Genomic DNA, 21,274 nt, shown 5'->3' with positions numbered 1-21,274 from the left:
TTAAAAAAATTTTAATTAATAATAAAAAAGTTATATAAAACCATGGGGAAAAAAAAAGAGATTCCTCTGCCAACTTTTGCCTTAGGGTTTGTGGTAGTTAGGTTCAGGTGTCAGCTTGGCCAGGTAAGGGTACCCAGTTCTGTTGCTGTGGCTTTGAATCATTAGCTTGTGAAGCTCACCTATGGCTGATTGCATCTGCAGTCTCTAAAGGGAGTGCCTTCCTCAATGAGTGATGTTTAATTTAATTTATGGGACGCTTAAAAGAGAGAGCTCAATACAGCACAGCCAAAGCAGCTTACCCCAGACCTTTGGAGATGCAGAAAAGAATCACCCCAGGGAAAGCTGTGAGAACCCAGAAGCTGGGAGAGAAGCCAGCAGACATTACTCTGTGCCTTCCTGTGTAAGAAATGACAATGTTTTATCAAATATTGAAAGTGATGTATTGACATCTCCAACTATTATTGTAATACTATTGATTTCTCCCTTCAGTTCTGTAAATGTTTGCTTCATATATGGGACTCTGTTGTGAACTGCATATATGTATATAATCAATATATATCATCTTACTAGATTAAACAGTCACATGAAATTTAGCTACCTTTCCTCTGAAGAACTATATGTTTTTAACTAAATCCCCTTTTATTAAAAGCCAATCCATCTCTGGTGTTGCGCATTCTGGGAGCTTTGGCAGCCTAGAACAGGGGCATTGGAACAACTACAGCTCTCAGAGCCAGCCCCCAGAGATCTGAAGTAGCTGATCAAAGGCAGTGATGAGCAGTCAGGCCACCCTGCCCTGGACCTTGGAGGACCCGGTGCTCACAGCTCGCCCTGGCCTAGGGAGCTGCACCAGGAGCCATGTGCTGGGGTAGGGGAGGGAAGCCCGGCCACAGGGTAAAGCTCACTGGTATTGACCATGCTGCACCAGCCCCTTCCTCCTACTCCTTCCTGGATACCATACTGGGTTGCACTAGACTCCTCAGTTCCACAGTACTTGCTTCAGACAGCCCCTACCAGTTCAGCAGTTGCCCTGGTGAAAGAGGACTGATTCCTGGAGCTTCTACTCCGCCGTCTTCCCACAGTCCTCTCCATAGTGACATTTTTAATGGTAATTTTAAATCCCTTTCTAATCTCTTGCATGGTATGGTAGAAAGAAATCACTAGTTACCTACATTGCTTCTCTCTCCTTCCTGATTAACAATACTCCAGTTTTGTTGGGTAAGTGATAATGCCTGCTGGAAAGTCTCTTGCTAGCTCTGTACAAGGCCCTGTGCCACTGTCCCAGCCAGTGTGAGACCAATGGCAGGAAGTTCTTTACTAAAGGATGCATCTGACTGGCAGTTATCTTTGCTCTTTTCTACTATTCTTTTTTCTGGAAAATGCAGGAGACTGGAAGGGGAGCATTCAGTTTGTAACCATGAGAATGTCTGAAGAAAAACTGAAAGCCTGGCCCCTACTGCCTTCTGGAGCTGGGCGCCCACCCTAAACCCTGGCTATTCACTCCTCGTCTTCTTCACCTGGGGTGGGGGTGGGGGCCCAAGGATTTAAACAATTGGTTATTGCTGTTGGCAGGTTGCTATTACTCATTGCCAAATGTAATTCCTAACTGATACATATAGAAAACTGTCTCAAACTATTCTACTTCTTCAGTTAATTTTGCAATAAATGTTTTTCTAGGAAATCACCCATTTCTTCTAGGTTTTCAAATTTGTTGTTACAGAGTTGTACAATGAAATATTTCAAATATTTTACTTTCTCTTTTATTGCTATTTAATTTTCTTATTTTTAGTTTTGTGTTTTTTTTTTTTTTTCTTTCTTGATCAAGTTGGTTTATCTACTTGTATTTTTTGCATGGGCAGGCACCAAGTCTCTGGCATGGCAGGCGAGAATCACACTGCCCTGTCTTTTTTATTTTTATTTTTTTTAAAGCTTGCCCTGTCTTTTTTTTAAAAAGCTATTTATTTATTCCTTTTTTGTCTGTATTGTTTATATTAGTTCCTGCTTCTTTCTACCCTTTAGTTTATTTGATATGTTTTCCTAGTGTCTGTAGGAGAAACACTGTTTATTTTCCATTTTTCTTCATTAATGATGAAATCATTTAAGGTTACAAAATTTCCTCTCAACACAGCTTTAACTGCATCCTGCAAGCATGAAAGTATCCACCTTTACAATGTTTTATAGTCTGTAACTTCTAATTGGAGTTTTTTTTTTCTTGCTCATTCAAAGATCCATTTTATTCTTTCTTGCCTCCCCCGTCTCCCAGCTTTTTCTTCTATATGGGTTGGAACCCACATGGACTGTTAGCTCTACCCAAATAGAAAAGCTGCTTGCATCCTAGCCTGGCTCTCAGTGGTATTCAGAAGCACCCTGGGCTGCATGTGACTGAGCACTCACAGCACCTGCTTTTTCCCAAGAGCCATTTTTATCCCCCAATTCATGTTATAGTTGAAATAGCCCAATTTTTATTTGTTTTAGTACTAAACACATTTTGCAGTGTTTAGAAAAGGAAGAAAAGAAAATCAAACCCACGGGCCAGAATAACAAATTACTTTTCATCCCTTTCCATTGGTTCACAGGGCTGGGTCTCGGGGATGCACAGTCTCTACACCTGACTTTTAGCAGCATAGCACCAGAGTGAGCTCCCCACACAGCCTCCAGAATCACTCATTCGCTGATTTTTAAAAAGGATTAAACAATGTATTCCTTCCAGCAAGGTGGCACTGGATCCTCTCATCTGTGATTACGATGCATGTCATAAGTGTCTGCTAATGCCTTAGTAGATTCAATTTAAGATCAAGTGACACTCTGTAAATGTAATGTATTGTGACATTCAGGGTTCCATTCTTCTCTCTTCTCCAACTCCATCCTTCGTTAAGGGTTGAAGGCACGTTTTGTTATATACACCCACATCTGACCACTGTTGCCCATTTTCTTCAGATTTAGGACATCTCTATGCATGGTTTATTCTTTACTGGCGTTTAGAATATGGTACTCAAAAGCCAGCTTTTGAGAAACCTCCACAGAATGACGGTACCGTTTATCTTCAATATAAACACAAGTCACTTTGAGTTTGTTCTGACAGGATACTTCCTAATGATAGCAGATGCCAGCTCTGACAGTAAAGTTTAGAGAATTTTAAGCAATATATATGAATCCCCAAAGTTTTGTTTTGTTTCAGAAAATTGTCCCAAAAATAAAGGTATGTGTGCATCACAATACGTTACATTTACAGAGTGTCACTTGATCTTAAATTGAATCTACTAAGGCATTAGCAGACACTTATGACATGCATCATAATCACAGATGAGAGTCAACCTGTCACCTGACAGCTCTCAGAAGTTTCTGTATAGAAGCTAGATGATAATTTTGATAGGAGAATAGTTACCACTCAACAGTTTCCTGTATGCACAAAAGCTATAAGCAGGGTGGGTGAAATAACGACCAACCATGCTCCTACTCAAAAGTTTACCATAACTAGGTAAATGTTTCTGTGCAGCCCCTACTCTCAATGCTTGATTATGAGGACACCGCAGGAACGGAGGTGGCTGGGGGGCACCGCTTTGGGCCTTGCGCCATGCTCTGCACCCCTGAGTCCGCGTCAGGGATTAGCCCCTGCCCCGCCCACCAGACCTGGACCCCAGTGCAAACCCTGACCCTGAGGGCTGCCGGCCTCCTCCGCGGCCCCCTCTGCTCCTGCCCTGCGTGGCGCCCCTTCGCGCCTACTCCACACACAGCACCCCTTCCGTCAACTGATACACGTCCCCCACTCAGATCATGGGGTGAGGCGGAGTTAAAAAAGGATTTGTTTTTTAACGTCTAAGTGTTAAGGATTTGTGTGGCTTTCCTTTTTTTTCACATTCTGTTTAGAACTGTAATAAAATCGCATGTTCTATTATGACTCTTTATTCAACTTGTATGGATCTGTGTGTGAATCGATACCTGATTACTTTTTGCAAATATTCCACGGGCTTGAAGAGGTGCAAATTTCCTTCCCAGCACGCATCAATTAAACTTGCTGGTTGTATTATTTGATTCCTTTTTCCCCCACACTTGTTTTGTTGTCTACAGATCTGTCCAATTCCGGACAGATGGACGTGCGGACACTTAGGGAAATGGGAGGTCAGCGTCCTGGCCTGTCCAGGGAACCGCAGGGGAGATAGAGAAGCGCAGGCGGCCGGGCGGAGCCCGTGGCTGGCGGGGGCCGCGGTCCGGTTGCCAGGAGGCACAATGGGGCTGCGAGCCGCCTGCGCCCCCTTGCTCAGTTCACTTTGGGGTGGGGGAGAGCGCTCTGGAGCTGCTGCCCCGCCGCGCGCGCCTGGCGCGGTGGAAGCTACTGGGGTTTGTTTCCCCGGCGCCTGGGATACCGCGCGGCCCCGCCCCGGAGTCGGGCTACCAGCGAACTCCGGGTGGAGGGGCCGGGCTGCCGTCCTCTGTCCACAGGTGTCGCAGGCCAGACGCGCCCACCACCGCGCTATGGGCTCGGATGTCTGGGTCGGCCCGTGGCGGCCACACCGGCCCCGCGGGCCCATCGCGGCCCTCTACAGAGGCCCGGGGCCAAAGTACAAGCTGCCCACTAACACTGGTACCTGGGGTGCGCCTAGTCGGGGAGTATGGGGGGGGGGGCGGACAGCGTGCCCCTCGGGGGAGGGGGAATGTGCCCGAGGTAGGTGGAAGAGGCCGTGTTCAGGCGGGGCTCTGCGCCCGGGAATGGGGGTCTATGCCTGGAAGGGGGCTGGGGTCGGTCAGTGCCCGCTGGGGCCCGTTCCTGGGGCCGGGGGAGTTTCTGCCAGAGGCCGGGAACGGCCAGGTTCGGCGGGTGACGCTGGGACGTGCCGCAGGCTACATCCTCCACGACCCGTCGCGCCCCCGTGCCCCCGCCTACACCTTCGGCGCCCGCCTCCCCACGCAGCGTCTGTCATGCAGCCCCGGGCCAGGCCTCCTGGTGCCCGCCGGCCTGACCGAGCGCGGCCCCGACGGCGCCCCAGCCTACTCCATCTACGGCCGCCCCCGCGACGCCGCGCACTTCCTCACGCCCGGACCGGGTCAGGCGCCCGGGACCCCCGCCTCCCCAACACCAGCCAACCGAGGACCCGCACCCGAACCCCTCCGGGACCCTAACACCCCAGATTCGGGAACCCTAATCTGTAATCTCAAAACTCAGAACCCGAGCCCCCTAGTGTCAGCGCCGTGTCACCAGCAACCCGGTCCCGGCCCACACCCCGGTCCCCTCCACAGGCAGGTACTTCCCAGAGCGAGCAGGAAACCTGGCGTACCCCAGCGCGCCTCGCCACACCATAGCTCCCCGAAACTGGGGGGTCCAAACAGAACAGCAAACTCCAGGTGAGGCCAGGGCCGGGGGCCAACCCCGCCTGTTCCCCCAGACGCCTAAACCCACCCGCGATCCGGTCCTCACCTGCCTCTCCCCAGGCCCCGGGGCCTACACGGTGCCCTCGCTTTTGGGCTCCCGCGTCGTCGGCAAAGTCTCTGCTCCAACCTACTCCATCTACGGCCGTAGCGCAATGGGCAGCTTCTTCGAGGACCTGAGCAAGGTGGGCTGGGAAGGGGGTGCCTCAGCGCAGTGGGAGTCGAGGGAGCCGACGCGAGGGGTCGGCCAGGGGCCGGGACCCAGCGCCACCTGCCCTCCACAGAGCCCGGGCCCCTGCGCCTACCACGTGGTGAGCCCCGGGGTCTACAAGTCCCGGGCCCCCCAGTTCACGATGCAGGCGCGAACTGCGCTCCCCCAAGACAACACCCTGAAGCCAGGACCCGCAGCCTACGACGTGGACCAGGTGTTCTAGAGGCCAGGGTCTGGGACGGGGGCAGGGGGCGAAGGCCGGGAGCGCAGCCCAGGCTCTGAGGCCCGAGGCACAGGGACCGGGGCCCCGGGCAGGGTCAAAGGCCCGCGAGGTCAGCAGAATCTCCCGGGCCCGCAGCACCGGAAGCCTCGCGGCTGGAGCTTCGGGATCCGGCATTCGGAGTTCCTGGCCCCGATGGTGACCCCCGCGGACTACTGATCCGCGGAGCCGGCGCAGCTCAAGACTACTTAAAGCGTTCTGTGCAACTGCGTGTCCGCTTCTCTGTGCGCGCCCGTCTCTGTGCGTGCGCGCTCGCGGGGCCGCCGACCCGGAGCGCGGCCCTGGACCCGGCTTGAGGGAGGCGGGACTGCTGGGATCCAGGACTTGCGAGTAGGTGGGGGGGGGGGGGGGGCGGCCCCACCCGCCGGAAGGCCTGCCCCGCTTCCGGCGATTGGCCACCCCGCCCACCTGACGCGGTGATTGGCCCAGTGCTGGCCGGGGCACGTCGGGTCCGGGGAGCCGGAGACACGGCGGCGCTGACGCAGGACCGAGGCACGGCCCCGACCCGGCGTGCAAGGGCGCGACCAGCCAAGGGGCACGAGTCCAGAGCGAGCGCGCGGCCACAGGTGGCTGTCGCCCCCGTAGACCCGCAGCGATGGCAGCCCCGGGACCTCCGACCCCGCCCGACGTCCCGATGCCCCTACCGGAGCCGAACCCGCTCCCAGAGCTGATTCGTCTGAAGCGCGACGGAGGCCGCCTGGACGAAGCGGACGTGAGGGGCTTCGTGCGCGCTGTAGTGGACGGGAGGGCACAGGGCGCGCAGATAGGTGCGTGGGGAGAGCAGGACAAGGCGATCCTGACCCGCCCAGAGGTCAGCCCCAGGGAATGCCTGTCCCCGGGCCTTCGCGCTGCCCACAGCCTGTTCCCCACGCACAGGGGCCATGCTCATGGCAATCCGACTGCGGGGCATGGACACGGAGGAGACGGCGGCGCTGACCCGGGCCTTGGCCGAGTCTGGGCAGCAGCTTGAGTGGCCAGAGGCCTGGCAGGGGCAGATCGTGGACAAACACTCCACGGGGGGCGTGGGTGACAAGGTCAGCCTGGTCCTGGCGCCTGCTCTGGCCGCCTGTGGCTGCAAGGTGAGAGGCCCACCTCTTCTCCAGGCCACAACCACTGACCCCAGAAAGCAGCCTTCAGCGACCCCGCCCAGGCAGAACCCCAAAGGCAGGACCTGGACTCTCCCCTACTCCGGCCCTCAAACTAGACCCCCAAGGCAGAACCGGGCCCACTCCTCCTTGAGGTCATGGGCCAAGTTCCCTGAACCTCTACCTGCATCCAAGGCCCCCGCCTCGCTGGTAGTCCCCCAGGTTACTAGGCTTTTACCCCACTGACCACCCCATCCCCATCCAGGACAATTTCTTTCCCATTCCTTCTCCACCGCCAGGTACCCACCCTAACTGCTTAATAAATTCCAGATGGAGTCCTAACCAGGGAAAGTGAGGGCCAGGGTGTGGAGACACGGCCGGGGGGGGGGGGGGGGGGGGGGACCCTGTGCGGTGGCTCAGCATCTCTGCCTGCCAGGTGCCAATGATTAGTGGACGTGGCCTGGGGCACACAGGGGGCACCTTGGATAAGCTGGAGTCTATCCCTGGATTCACTGCCATCCAGAGCCCAGAGCAGGTACAGGGGGCCGCTGATCCGTCACTAATTGGGGATTAATCAGGGTTACTAATGAGGACAGCTACCAAAGTTTTCATGGGCCACTGATGGTAACTGGATTTTGGTCAGGGTTATCAGTGGACCTTTGATCTGGGTCATTAATGGGCTGTAAGACATTGAGGGGGTTTATTGATGGCTTGAAAATCAAAGTAATTGATGAGAACTGATCAGAATTATTCATGGGTCACTGACAATCACTGGTCATGTTTTTGGCCATTTGTCCAGGTTGCTGGTAAGTGTTGATGGGGTGTGTAACAGGCTCCCTGGCCAGTGGCCACTCGGGGCTGGAGGTCCTGATGTGGGGTGGGATGGGGTCCTGACCAGATGAGAAGATTGCTGGAGCAAGTGGGCTGCTGTATTGTGGGCCAAAGCAAGAAGCTGGTTCCTGCGGACGGAATCCTGTATGCAGCCAGAGATGTGACCGCCACCGTAGACAGCCTTCCCCTCATCACAGGTGACCTGACCCCTGCCCAGGGCCAGTTTCCCCTCAACCCAGGCACATGACTCCCAACATCCAGGGCCAGCCAACAACATACCAGAGTTAGGGTGGCCTTTCACAGGTGATCTGGCCCAGACCGGCTTCCCCAACACAAGTGACCTGCATCCCCTCCTGGGGTCAGCACCAATACATCACACAAGGCCTGACCACCACCTCCACAATGCAAGGGCCCCAATATGGGCCCCTTCAGAGCCTGTGACTCCTCTCATGACTGACCGCTGACCTTGGTACATCCTCTGCAAACCGGAGGCTCTGGCCTGCCCCCAACCCCGTGCCCCCTCCCCAGCCTCCATTCTCAGTAAGAAGTCAGTGGAGAGACTCTCGGCTCTGGTGGTGGACGTGAAGTTTGGAGAGGCTGCGGTCCTCCCCAGCCAGGCACAGGCCCGAGAGCTGGCAGCCGCGCTGGTAAGCACATGGATTGCAAGGCCTATGGTCTGTGGAGGGGGCTCTCCTTCCACCTCTGCTCCCGCAGCCTGCGCCGCACCGGCTCCTTCCCACTACCCCCCACATTCTCCTATCCAGCTGACAGCCCGACCAGCCCCTTCTTTCAGGAGCGGCAGGGGAATCTTGACCCTGCAACACTGACCCCACCTTGGGCCTGGTAATCGCTCCCATAACCGCCAACAGCACCCCATCTCAGAGACTCAGGAAAACTCCAAGGGGCACCCCACCCTACACCAGATCAGCCAGCCGCCGCTTCAGATCTTCCCTTACCCGAGCCCACGGGGGGGTCTACCTCAGTGAGCTGGCTGCGCGGCCGGACTGCGGGGAACCCGCGAGGCACCAGGCTGAGTCTGCACTGCCCACTGTCTCCGCAGGTAGGGGTTGGGACAGGCCTCGGGCTTCGGGTCGCGGCCGCCCTGACCGCCATGGACAACCCCCTGGGCCGCAGCGTGGGCCACACGCTGGAGGTGGAGGAGGCGCTGCTTTGTCTGGACGGCGCGGGTCCCCCAGACCTGAGAGACCTGGTCACCAGGCTCGGTGAGGGTGCGCGGGAAAGTAAGGGACCAGGCCACGGCCTCCCCCGCCAGGAGCCCCTGACCGTCGCCCTAAGCCTTGCCCCGCGCCAGGGGGCGCCTTGCTCTGGCTCAACCGACAGGTGGAGACCCAGGCCAAGGGCGCCGCCTGGGTGGCCGCGACGCTGGACGACGGCTCCGCCCGGGGCCGCTTCGAACAGATGCTTGAGGCGCAGGGCGTGGATCCGGGCCTCGCTCGAGCCCTATGCTCCGGGACCCCCGCACGACGTCGGGAGCTGCTGCCACGCGCCCGGCAGCAAGAGGAGCTTTGCGCGCCAGCCGACGGTGAGCGCCGAAGGGGCGGGTCTCCCTCACCCCTTCTCCCGCCCCGCCTAGTCCCAGCCGGCCCCCACCCCGCGTCTCGCGCCCTCTCCCCGCAGGCACTGTGGAGCTCCTCCGGGCGCTGCCGTTGGCGCAGGTGTTGCGCGACCTCGGGGCCGGGCGCAACCGCGCGGGGCAGTCGATCCGGCCAGGTGTGGGCGCGGAACTGCTGGTGGGCGTGGGCCAGAGGCTGCGCCGCGGTGAGATCCCACCCTGCACCCTCCCCCCACTCATTCTCTCCTTCCCCTGTAACCTCCCCGCCTTCCCTCCTCTCCCCGCACTCGTTCCCCTTTCTGTCCTCCCCCTGCACACGCCCCGCCCCCTCCCCTCCCTCCACCCCGCCTCCTCCCCTCCCTCCACCCCGCCTCCTCTCCTTCCAGCCCCGGGCCCTGACCCTGCCCCTCCCCTCTTCTGCCCACAGGTGCGCCCTGGGTCCGCGTGCACCTGGACGGCCCGGCGCTCAGCATCCCTCAGCGCCGCATCCTGCAGGGGGCGCTCGTGCTCTCCGACCGCGCGCCTTTCGCCGCCCCCTCACCCTTCGCGGAGCTTGTCCTGCCGCCCACGGGCGGACCGACGGACACACAAAAATAAAGCCAGAAAGGTGGAAGCTGTGTCCGTGGTGTTGCGCTGGGGAGTTCCCGGCACCGTGCCCGGCGTGGAGGTGGGGGCGGGAGCAGTATAAGGAGCACCGGAAGGAGGGGCGGAGGCAACTGCGAGAAAGTCGCTCAACCCCATCACGCGCAATATTCTGCGCACGCGCATCGCAGGGCCCCACGCCCATCTATCTTTGCGCGTGCGTGGTGCCACTAGCGCATGCGCATTGGCGCCGAGCGTGGCTGCGGCGCGGGTCGCATCCCGTGCTGGGCAGGGAATCCCGCGCTCGGACTGCTGGGTTTACGCTTCCTGCCGCGTCCTGTGAGCCGCAGTGCCGACGTCCGGCCCGTGCTGGGTCCGAGAACCGGCAAGAGTGTTGGGGATCGGCGCTGCGGGACACGCGCCGGAAAGCAGGTGCGGCCAGCCAGGTGGGCTCCCCAGGGTGGGGCCGCTGTGAATCCGGGAGGCGCCCCTCTCCCTCCCGCCCTGCCTCCTGACCCTTGGTTTTCTTCCAGAGTGTCGGGCCATGCCGCTGCCGACCCGGGCGCCGAGAGCATGGCAGGCGCTAGCCGCGCTCAGGGTGTCCCCGCGGACTCAACTCTGGTCCGGACCGGCAGGGGAAGGTGCGCAGGGCCCCGGGCTGCGCACCCGGGTGCTCGTGACCGCGCTGTGCGGGACAGCGCTCGGCGGGGCCTGGTTGGCCGCGCGGGCGGAGAAGGAGCAACGGCGGCGGCAGCAGCGGAGTGAGGCCCTGCGCCAGGCGGCCGTAGGTCAGGGCGACTTCAGCCTGATGGACCATCACGGCCAGGCTCGCTGCAAGGCGGACTTCCGGGGCCAGTGGGTGCTGATGTATTTTGGCTTCACTCACTGCCCCGACATCTGCCCTGACGAGCTGGAGAAGCTGGTGCAGGTGATCCGAAAGCTGGAGGCCGAGCCAGGCCTGCCCCCCGTGCAGCCCCTGTTTGTTACCGTGGACCCTGAGCGGGATGACCCAGCGGCTCTGGCCCGCTATGTGCAGGACTTCCACCCGCGGCTGCTGGGACTGACCGGCTCTGCTGAACAAGTTGCCCAGGCCAGCCGCAGCTACCGCGTGTACTACAGCGCCGGCCCCAAGGACGAGGACCAGGACTACATCGTGGACCACTCCATCGCAATTTACCTGCTCAACCCCGATGGCCTTTTCACCGACTACTACGGCCGCAGCAGGTCGGCCGAGCACATCGCGGACAGCGTGCGGCGTCACATGGCCGCCTTCCGTAGCGTCCTGAGTTGAGCCATTAAACTGGGTCACCAAACTGAGTTATGTGTACGGCGCAGCCTGTTAGCTGGGGGTCGGTCCCCCCCCACAGAGCGGGTTCAGGCACCTTAGGCTGGGTAGGATGGCAGTGCTACTTTATTGGGCTGGAACCAGCAGGCACACGGCTTTTCAGCATGTGTGGGGGCAGGGGCCCCGAGTCTCAGCGCCATTAGTCAGCGCTGGGCCATGGAGGGGGCTGCGTAGGTCTGGAAGCGTGCATGGGCTCGCTGGTGTGTGAGCAATCTCAGGGACATGGTATCCACGGCCACCTCCAGCCCTGGCTGCTGGGCAATCTCCACCGTGTAGTCATTGGCCTGGGGAGAAGGGGGTCAGGTGGTGTCCTGGGACCCCACCCCCTCTCACACCCCCGTATCACTCACCAGCTGTAGGGAGGCCAGCATGGAACGGCACACCTCAAAGGCAGGCTGCCCAGCCACCAGCTTGGCAAAAGGACACCACTCATTTAGCTGGCTGAATCGTGAGACCACCTGGTCCCCATAGCTGTGGATGTCAAAGGGCACGTGCTGCTCCTGTGCCAGGGAGGGCACGGTCAGGCAGGGCCTGGGACAACCATCCCACCCCTAGCCCAGCCCAAGCAGGTGGCCAGAGGCCCTGAACCAGGAGCTACGTGCTACGCAGAGTGTTGCGCCTTAGGAGGGCATCACCTGCTCCTGGAGCAGCGGCCGGATGGCATCCTCCCAGTCTCGGATGCGCTGGCTCAGCTCTGTCTCCTGGGCGAACTTCTGGGAGGAAGCTATGAAGAGTTCCTGGGACAGGACAGCAGGGGCTGCTGCTTGAATAGAGGCCCAGGACCCCCACCACACCCCACCTCCACCCATCCTAACCAAACACTTACCACATTCCTTCGAACCAACTCCTCGTAGCTCAATGATGGTGGCCCGGCCTCTGTAGCTCAGAAGGAGGCTGCTGTGAGCCGCTATGGCTGTGATATCTATCCCCCTGCCAGCTGCCCAGCCCCTGACCCACCCCCAGGCCTACCCAGGCCAGCTGCTTCCAGGGGGCTTGCCATCTCAGGCTCCACATATCCCTCAGGTTCCAGAAAGTCATCTGCAGAGAGAAGGAAAAGGCCCGGTCAGCAGCCAAAAGTGCCAAGCTCCTGCCTGGCCCACCAAGCAAGTGCCTACCTGCAGCCCCAAGGTCTTCCAGGGACTCTTCCAGGTGCTCTTCCCCTGCAGGCCACAGCCCCTCCTCAGCCCTCGGCAGCCACCGTTCAGCTACCTATGCAGTGAGAGCATCAGTAAGGAGCTCCCACTTCCCCCAGGAGCTCCCAGCCAGGGGCCCAGTCTGAACAGTACTCACCTCCCTTCTCTGCAGCTTCCGGAGCGTCTCCAGCTGCTCCCTCACATGCTTCCAGTACAGGACCTCCATGTCTGTGGACAGAGACCTCAGGAGGGGGTACCTGCTGCTGCTGCTATAGGCCCACCCCAAGTCCCCAGGGCAGAACAGGGCTGCTGTCATGCTCAGAACCCAGCCTCACCTGCAAAGGACGGGCCTTTTCTCCGTGCCTTCCTGCTGTCAGCATCTGCAGGGCAACAAGTCAGTGGGAGCCAGGCTCCTAGTCCCAGGGCCACTGGCCACCCTGCCCCTCACCACTCACAGGCAGCCAGGTACCACTGATGGAAGTCCTGCAGCTTGGTGGCACACTTCCTCTTGCGCTTCTGTCCCGGGGCCTCCTCCATACAGGGAGGCACGGAGTACGGCCGGCCTGGGGCAATAGAGACTTGGTTCTAGGTCTGACCATAGGGCCTAGGCCACATGGGGCCCTCACTTGTGCCCCACCTCCCCCAGAAGGGAACAAAGGGACAGACACCTGCCCCAACCACCTCATGCCACAAGAAACCAGCTGGGCCCCTGGGGGAGGATGTCCCCACCATCACCTTTTATGAAGGGCTTGGAGTCCAGGGAGTCGAAGGGGTCCAGGCTCTGCCATGGGTCTGGGGTCTCCTGAACACAGAGAAGACCTGGGGGGTGGGTGCCCCCTTGGCAAAGCCCAGGGCACAAACATAAGCAAGGATGGACAGTGTCCCTGCTGGGGACAAGGAGCCCCAGAGCTGCAGAGAGGGGTCCTTTATTTCTGGGGGGAGAATATTCCTTGCAAAAAATTTAAAAAGAGCAAGTGCAAAGGATAAGGTGCGCAAGACGAACAGGGAGGGGGTGGGGTCAGGTGCACAGCAACTATAGGCCAGGGCCTGGCCCCTCACCTTAGGTAGGGACATGGGCTCAGGGGCTCCCTCGCGTTCTCGCAGCATGTACCTCTTGGGCGGGGTGGCGCTCTACAAGAAATGCCCCATGAATTCCCTTCCTGCCCCTGCTCTGCTGAGGCCCAGCCCCCCAGGCCCTCTGGGAACCCCAGCAGCATGGCTGACACCACGAGCCGACCCACCAGGACGAACACAGCCATCAGCCCTGGGGGTTGAGGGAGGCAGCAAACGCCTGGGGGGGGGGGGGCCTTCTGGCCTGATCAGCTGCCATCTCAAGTGGCCATGAGCTCCACAGTGCTCTGACGTCTGGACACCAACCCCCAAGAGGCAGCAGGTGCTCTGCCTCAAAAAGGGCACAGTAGATGGAATCAGCTGCCAGGCCCAAATGCAGGACAAAGAGCACGGGTAGGCAGGAGTGGGAAAAAGGAGTGGAGAGAGCAGGAGTACTGCAACTCGCCTTCCCTGTGTGAATTCAAGGCTGTCCCAGACCCAAGACAAAGGTGTGGGGTTGCCCTGACTGCACCAGCACTCCTCAACCCTGTAGGCCCCAGCGCAAGCCCACCTGCTGTGGGCTCCCAGGCCCCTTGGGCTCCAGAGGGGACACGGGGGCCATGGCCTCAGGGAGTTCAGCCGCCTCCACTGCCTCCTCGTCCTCATCCCCGCCTCCGAGCATCAGACCTTCTGCAGAGGTGTATCGCAGGCAGCAAGACAGCGGTCAGCCTGAGAGCCTGGAGGCCGGACCGTGGGTGGGAGGCTGCCCTTGGCCAGATACCAAGCCCCAGGCAATTCCCTCTTCTCAGGTTCACTGGTTAGAACCAGAGACGCCAGGAGGGTGCTCCACAGGGTCTGCCCGCCATGCTCATGTGTGTGCTTTGTTTGGTTTCCTGTGTGCCATCTATACTTGGGTGGGGCAGAGCCAGAGAGGACCACGAAGACTGAGCAGCCAGGGCCGAGGGGCTGCCACCCAGCGCAAGAACAACTGGGACACGACCTCCGGCGGTTGGGGATCGGCAGTGGAAGGAGGCACCAGTCTTGGGGGAGCCAAATACAGCACCATTAAGGCCCCTCCCCCCCCATCAGGGCGCTCTCACCTGGCTCCCAGGGGGAGCTGAGCACGGGGGCAGGACTCAGGCACCTAGAGACTTCCATCGGCTGCTCCTCAGCCCTCCCGGCGTCTGGAGAGGGACAATGCTTACTTGGGCCAGCCTAACCCTCCCAGCAGGCCCTAACCAAGGTCAAAGCACACTGGGCAGCGAAGCAGGGATCGGGGTAGAAGGGCCAGGCTCCAGCAGCGGCACTGAGGCCGAGGGGAGTGGGCACCACAGCCAGGGGCATTGGAGAAGGCTGCTCATCCCTCCCCCGTTTCCCACCCCAGGCCCGGCCCTCACCCTTCTGGCTCCTTGGCAACAGGGTCTCCATGGGGGATGCTCCCACGGGCTCTAGCATGAAGGCCCCTCGGGGGTGTGGCGTGCACGTGTTCATCCTAAAATCCTTCCGGCTGGCCAGGACCTCCCCCTGAAGACTGTGCTGGCAGAACACACCCGCTGCAGGGACCCCTCCCCAAGAGTTCCCCGCCAGGCACCCTCCCTGGCACAAGCCTGTACCTGTAGAGGGGGCTGCTGCTCTTCTCCGCCTCGTCAGGGGCCACCAGGGCCATGGGCATGAGGGGGGCGACCAGCACCTCCTGCAGGGCCCCACAGGGTGAGCTATGCGCCCTTAGGCCCCCAGCAGGGGACCCTGGCCGAGCCACAGCCCCTCCACCCCCACCAGACACCCAGAGCCAGGCAAACTCCTGACTCCCCAAGGGAAGGGCAGCTGCTCACGGTGGGCACCAGGTCACTCTTCAGGTCCACGTTAGCCCGGGAATCGGGGAAGTCTTCCAGTGACAGGAACTGCAAGGGCACAGCGGGCTCAGAGTGCCAGGGCTGAGAGCCTTGCCAGGGCAGGGGCAGGGGGCATGCCCTGAGCTATTCACCTCGTCCTCCAGCTCCCGTGGGCCTCTGGAGCTGATGTCCCCTTTGGTCCCATCTTCCTGCACCGAAGAGAGCTGCTTAGCCCGCCTACACAAAGAGGTCCATGTGAGGCTCCACAGGAGGGCCTCTGCAGGGAGGGCCGCCTGCCCAGCACCTGGTCGGCAGTACTTACTTCTTGCCAGAGATGAAATCGAGAGCCTGGTAGACCAGCGAGTAGAGGTACTCCACCTGCTGACCAGAAGCAGGAGGTGAGGACTCGGCCTGAGCTGTGGGGCCTCCAGAACAAGACACCTGTGCACCAAGAAGCCGCCATCACCTCCAAAAGCTCAAGCACCAGTCCCGTCAATCCTGCCTCTGGAAACACACCTCACGTCAATTAGGTCAGCTTGAGAGTCTCATGTGAGCCTCACAGTCTGTCCCCATGCTCCACAGGCAGCAAGCAAGGCCTTCTTGACATGTGAGCAGAGCGAGCCTTGCCTGGCTCTCCCTGGATCCCTGCAGACCAAGCCCAGCTTCGCCTCCTCCTTCCACCCCAAATCTGGGGTGTGCTCTAGCCACCCCTAGGCTCCCACTCTCCTGCCCAGAACCTTCTGTCTTTGCCTCCAAAGCCATCACGCCTCCATTGCCCCAAGGTCCTCTGCTAACCCCATCAGCTCCAGCCACAGCTGGGGCTCATGTGACAAAGCCTTTCTCCCCATCCTTTCTGTGTGCTCCACTGGAACATGAGGTCTTGTGAGTCAGGTGTAGGGTCTTTGAGATGCCGACAACCAACCCCTACCAGTGAGTGGCAGAGTCCAGGGCAGGTGCAGAGGGACCTCTGTGTCACCAAGCATCTGCTACAGTATCAGTCCTTATGTGACAGTTGCCAAACAGCACACACCACCCTTTCCCCTAGATCATTCAACACCATTATGAATCCAGGCTTGCTCTCTAGCAAGTGGGGAACACAACAGTGCTAGTGAGGCCAGGCTAAGTACTGGGGCAGAGCACACCGCGGGGCCCGCACCTTCTTACTGTACACACAGGCAGACCCCTGGATCAGCAGTGCAGCTGCAGTGAAGTTCATGGTGGTTTTGCCTTCATCAAAAGAAATGCAGATCTGGTCCAGCTGCAAGACATGGCAGGGTAACACTGAGTCCTCTCTCCTGTGGCCGCTGTGCACGCCCCCCGCCCCCTGCCAGGAGCCCTCACCCCCTTCTCCCCCAACTACCCAGACAGTGCTCTTGGAGCAGCCCCACCCTCTGCTACTTGGTAGCTCTGCCCCTCCTTTGAGCTCTTTCTCAGAGAGGGGGCAGGTCTATGTGGATTTCCCCACTTCCCATAGTGTCTAGGACCCAGTGTGATGGGCGAGAGAGACTCCAGGAGCCACGCATGGGACAGCATTGCACGCTGTGGCCACCCAAGCCACATGCTGACTGCCTTCCAGTGGAAGAGTAGGCCCAGGGGTGACATAAAAACTGGCTGGGTCTCCCCGGCTGCCCTGCAGTATCTGCCTCCCAAATTCTACCCTCAACCCACTCTCAAGACACCTTTACTGTACAGGCTCATCTACCAATGCTGCACTCCAGCCCATGCCCACAGTGCCTGCCTTTGCCTCTAGCTAGCTCTCCCACACAGCACAGGGTCCTCTTTCACAACCATCCACTAGGAATCTTGACCCAGACATCAAATGTTCCCCCAACATTTCATCTCACCCTTAACCCGCTATCTCATCTGTAAAACAGGTTACTGCTCCCTTACTCCTCCCAGTAAATAGCACTATGAAGGCCACCCTACATGTTTTCCCAAGCCTTTTTGCCCTTGCTTTTTCCACTGCCAGGAATGCCCTCTCCCAAGCCACCCCCTGCTGAGGACTTGGCCCCAGTAAACTCTTGCTGGCTGACTCCAGTCAGCTCCAGGTCTGCTGGTTAGGGCTATCTCATCCCACTGGGACGGAGTGCATGGGTCTCCTCGTGGCACTGCCAGCTGCCCTGAGTTCAGTGCCTGATGTAAGTCAACAAACAGATGATGAACAATGAAGTGGCAATGTCAGAGCTGAACCTGAAAAATGGACAGAGGCTCACCAAGCAGCTGAAAGGAAATGGCATTTTAGGAAGACTGGCCACTCGGAAAAGGCAGTTAGATGAGAATGGATATGACTGGTAGGGAAATGAGTATCATTTAAGCCTGGCCAGAGTGTGGGTATGTGGGTATGTGGCTAGCTGTCGGGTACTACAGCTGCAGAGAGGTGAGCCTCTGGAAGGACATGCTAAAGGGACATAGAAGAGCCTCTTGGCCAGTGTGTGTGTGTGTGGGGGGGGGGGGGGGGAGGAAGCCCAGAGAGGCCTTAGAAGGCAAACAGCATGGCAGCCCAGGACTGGAAGACTTGCCTGAGAGGAGGAGTTGAGCAAGGACGGCATCTGGACCCCCACCCCCACTCACTCCCCTCCGCACAGCAGAGTCAGACTGCTCCTGGTTTGGAACTCTGAAGACTTTGCCCCAGGCCTCCCCAGCCAGCCCCACCCACACAGGCCACTTTCAAGTCCTCTGCCCACCTCATGGTCCTCCAATGTCAGCCCCGCTGCTTGGGACATTCTTCAGCTTCCTAGATAAGACAATGCCTATTCAGCTCCAACAAAGCAAGTCCCAGCCAAACTCTTCAGAGCACTCGAAGCTTTTCTTTCCAAACTCTCAGTTTATGATTACAGAAAAATACTATATAATTTTAGGTACCAGACTCTGTTATGCCACGTACTAGTGATGCCTTTGGTGCACTAATTAACACTGCGTGCTTCATCTTCCTAATCTATGAAAAGGGAGCCTTGTCAGGACTGAGTCTCCATGTGTAAAGAACACAGCTCAAGTAAACACCAATACAAGATATTTATCACATCTCCACATGGTTCCTTCTCCAAGGGCCATCCTCCCATAAGCCTCCATATAACAAAGCAGGGACTAGTGTGTGTCCTGCTCACCATCGTTTTCTCAGGGTTTAACATGGTTCTCTTGGTACTTACTAGGTACTTGCCAACTCTGAATCAACAGATATACAGTGTAAGAAGGATAGTAACAAGATGTATTAGAAAAAAGCAGCATTCTGGCAGCTGTGTGGAAGATGAAAGGAGAAAGACAAAATTAGAGGCAGGGAGATCGGGACTTCGGGGTGGGGGCACAGAAAGAGGTTGGAAGGGCAACAGAGGAAGCAGGAGGGGAGCCAGCCATGTAGAAGTAGATTCTCCAGATGTTGCCAAAGACTCGGCTTAATGCGGAACCAGAACCCACGGTCCCTACACACCTGGCATGAATTCTGCATCTTAGCAGCACACCATCTGTCAGAGCAGAGGAAGACAGATCAGAGACAGGGTTCATGCAACACATACATATTTTGCACCTGCTTTGTGCCAAGGCAGAGCGAAGATGGCATAGATCCAATCTCTGCCCCTCACAGAATTTACATTCTAGATCAAGAGATCATAGACAAGCAGGGAAGTTAAAGAACAGATTGTAACAAATATTCTAAAATACTCAAGGTACAGAAGAACTACTTTAGATATGGTGGCGAGCTGACATTTAAGCTGAGACCTAAAAGACGAAAGGAACTAGTCATAAAAAGAACTGGGGAATATGTCAGTATAACCTATTGATGGAATATTGTGAAAGTACTTTAATAGGGGAGATGATATAATGCAAAATAATAACTCAATTGTATCTCTGCTTGAAATAAACTTCCAACATTATATTTCCAAGGATTGCTTGGGAACATGAACAAATTAGAATTTTGCATTTTGGAAGCAAAAAAAAAATTTTTAAGTTCTTTCTTTTTTTAGACTTCCATAAATGTTACTTGTTTTAAAAGTTCTCTAAAACAGTGGTAGCAAAGTGTCTTGTCCTCATAATATGCAATTATGGATTTTGGTGTTATCCTATGACTATTGCATTATAGATATGGGTTATGCCTTAAATGTGTTCACTGACTAAAAGGAGGAAATACAAAAATAACGTCAAATTGTAAAATAAAATAAAATAAAAAAAGAACTGGGGAAGAACGTTCCTCAGTGGGAACATAAAGTATAAAAACCCTCAGACAGGTAAAAGGTTGGGTTTTGTAGGTTAACTGCTAGGAAAAATAAGGTGGAGAATGACACTAGATGAGGCTAAAAAGGTGAGCTGGGCCAGATCCAGAGGGCCCTGGATGCCAGTGAACAGCCTGGATTTTACTCTGAATGCATTGGAAAGCCACAGATGTGATGTGGCCTGATTTTAATTTTTAGCTACACTTGCTAAAATTTTTAGCTACACTTGAAGCATAAATTGGAGCCACAAACAGCAGTCAAGCCCAGGTAGAAACTTTTCCCATGAACCAGAGAAGACAATGGGCTGGGGCAGTGAAAAACACAGCAATGAATTCTAGCAATGCTCTGATAGAACTGACAGAATTCATGGATGAACTGGGTGTGCAGCATGAGACTTCAATGAATAGCTCATAGCTTCCACCATTAGTAGCTGATTGAATGACAGTGCCACTCCAAGACAGAGTCGAGCAGAAAAATAAAGGGTTCCACTTAAATACCTTAAATCTGAGATATTTATATGACATCCAAGATTAGTGTCCAGTGGGCAGTTGGATGCACAAAAATAGATTGAGAAAAGATCTGGATGGACATACACATTTGGGAGTTGTCTTCATATGCGTATTATATAAAACCATCGAAATGAGTGAGATTGTTCAGGCAGGGAAATGTGGCAAGTGGCCTAGCCCCCGCTGAGAAGTTCAACCCTTAAGAGATCAGATAGGAGAGAAAAAGTAGGCAGCGGGGTGGGGAAAAAACAAGCCTGTACCAGGAACCCAAAAAAGATAGTTTCAAAAAGGAAGGAGTGGTTGATTCCAACAAAGGCACCTGAGTTGAACACACTTTGTGTCTCTTGGATTGAGAAATCATTGCTGACCGGGACAAAGCAGTTTAAGCGGAAGGTGCGGGATGGCTAAGGAGTGCAAAGGAGGGGCGTTAAGTGCAGCCGAAAGCCCTTAACAGAGGTCTAGCCTGCCTATCATATACATACATTAAATGTTGAGATAGAACATGGCAGTAGCTTGAAAACCTTTTATGCCGTGATCCAGATCTCTCACGCACACAAATATACACGCAATAACTAACGGGAAAACGAACCCTAAGATTTCTTAGTGTATTCTATTTAACTACAGAAATATGCCGGTCACAATCCACTAAACGTATTTCACGGTTCACTGACGGGCAGCGGACGGCTCCAGACTAATCTAACAACCAAAGATTTCGGGCTGCCGTGATGGAGCTGGGAGAAGAGACCCCGCTCCGGCCCCCAGGTTCGGCCCCGCCAGCCCGTCCGGCCCGCTCCACAGCTCCGCGATCCTCACCTCCTCCAGATACTCGCCCAGCTGGGCCGCCACGTCCACCTCCCAGTTCTTGGTAAGGTCACGGATGGGCTGCAGGAGGTGGGCGAAGCGCGCCTCCACGTCCTCCATGTCCGGGGGTCGCTGGGCGCGTGGCAAAGGCGGCCCAGGGGCTACACGGCCAGCTTCCGAGCAGGCCACTGCGCTCAGCCCGCCACTGGTTCTGGCGCCATTTTGCTGTTCCCGCCCAGAAAAATACGCAGCGTGCGGCGCCACGCGCACCTCGATGACGTACCGGAGCAGAGCCGGCAAAGGGCTAGACCCGGCCCCACTGATGGCGCGCTCTGGAAAGCCGCGGCGTGCTGGGAGCTGGGCCACACTGCCAGGGGGCGGGGGGTTATGGGCGGGGCCTGACAGGCCCGGGGCGGTGCCCGCGGCTGGTGGGGCCTGGCGGGCCGAGGCGGGGTCAGGGGCTGGGCCAGGCGACTGGCGGG

General features: G+C 57.2%; 4 protein-coding genes across 9 annotated transcripts; 3 read left to right on the top strand and 1 right to left on the bottom strand.

Moving 5' to 3' along the window:
- Positions 1-4,260: 4,260 nt before the first annotated feature.
- CIMAP1B (ciliary microtubule associated protein 1B) lies at positions 4,261-6,058 on the top strand. Of its 4 annotated transcripts, none has more exons than XM_077167866.1 (6): positions 4,261-4,579; positions 4,836-5,039; positions 5,233-5,337; positions 5,425-5,546; positions 5,646-5,786; positions 5,931-6,058. In XM_077167866.1, exons 1-6 carry the CDS (start codon positions 4,471-4,473, stop codon positions 6,009-6,011), a joined length of 762 nt encoding a protein of 253 aa, XP_077023981.1. In that variant the 5' UTR covers positions 4,261-4,470; the 3' UTR covers positions 6,012-6,058. The 4 variants fall into 4 exon arrangements, with proteins under 4 accessions (XP_077023981.1, XP_077023980.1, XP_077023983.1 ...); XM_077167865.1 differs by having other exon boundaries at positions 4,261-4,588; XM_077167868.1 differs by lacking the exon at positions 4,836-5,039.
- A 228-nt stretch (positions 6,059-6,286) lies between these two features.
- TYMP (thymidine phosphorylase) lies at positions 6,287-9,954 on the top strand. The gene is made up of 9 exons (XM_077169299.1): positions 6,287-6,619; positions 6,729-6,931; positions 7,374-7,472; positions 7,836-7,965; positions 8,297-8,415; positions 8,829-8,991; positions 9,081-9,311; positions 9,407-9,547; positions 9,769-9,954. The coding sequence occupies exons 1-9, from the start codon at positions 6,448-6,450 to the stop codon at positions 9,936-9,938; spliced, it is 1,428 nt and encodes a 475-aa protein (XP_077025414.1). The 5' UTR covers positions 6,287-6,447; the 3' UTR covers positions 9,939-9,954.
- A 206-nt stretch (positions 9,955-10,160) lies between these two features.
- On the top strand, positions 10,161-11,214 carry SCO2 (synthesis of cytochrome C oxidase 2). The gene is made up of 2 exons (XM_077168194.1): positions 10,161-10,383; positions 10,457-11,214. Exons 1-2 carry the CDS (start codon positions 10,161-10,163, stop codon positions 11,212-11,214), a joined length of 981 nt encoding a protein of 326 aa, XP_077024309.1.
- A 102-nt stretch (positions 11,215-11,316) lies between these two features.
- NCAPH2 (non-SMC condensin II complex subunit H2) lies at positions 11,317-21,116 on the bottom strand. 3 transcript variants are annotated; one of them, XM_077169297.1, is made up of 20 exons: positions 20,805-21,109; positions 16,440-16,541; positions 15,606-15,724; positions 15,436-15,520; positions 15,284-15,352; positions 15,065-15,144; positions 14,849-14,982; positions 14,552-14,635; positions 14,023-14,141; positions 13,461-13,532; positions 13,137-13,203; positions 12,857-12,964; positions 12,737-12,781; positions 12,559-12,629; positions 12,384-12,477; positions 12,238-12,306; positions 12,095-12,144; positions 11,904-12,005; positions 11,619-11,768; positions 11,317-11,552 (listed from the first exon to the last, which is right to left on the bottom strand). In XM_077169297.1, the coding sequence occupies exons 1-20, from the start codon at positions 20,910-20,912 to the stop codon at positions 11,412-11,414; spliced, it is 1,869 nt and encodes a 622-aa protein (XP_077025412.1). In that variant the 5' UTR covers positions 20,913-21,109; the 3' UTR covers positions 11,317-11,411. The 3 variants fall into 3 exon arrangements, 2 of the variants coding, with proteins under 2 accessions (XP_077025412.1, XP_077025413.1); XM_077169298.1 differs by having other exon boundaries at positions 15,606-15,661; positions 20,805-21,104; XR_013179387.1 differs by having other exon boundaries at positions 11,422-11,552; positions 11,619-11,739; positions 20,805-21,116.
- Positions 21,117-21,274: the final 158 nt, after the last annotated feature.

This window comes from Tamandua tetradactyla, chromosome 7 (genome assembly GCF_023851605.1).
Source record: "Tamandua tetradactyla isolate mTamTet1 chromosome 7, mTamTet1.pri, whole genome shotgun sequence".
NCBI lineage: Eukaryota > Metazoa > Chordata > Mammalia > Pilosa > Myrmecophagidae > Tamandua > Tamandua tetradactyla.
This window is presented reverse-complemented; position numbering and strand designations above follow the sequence as displayed.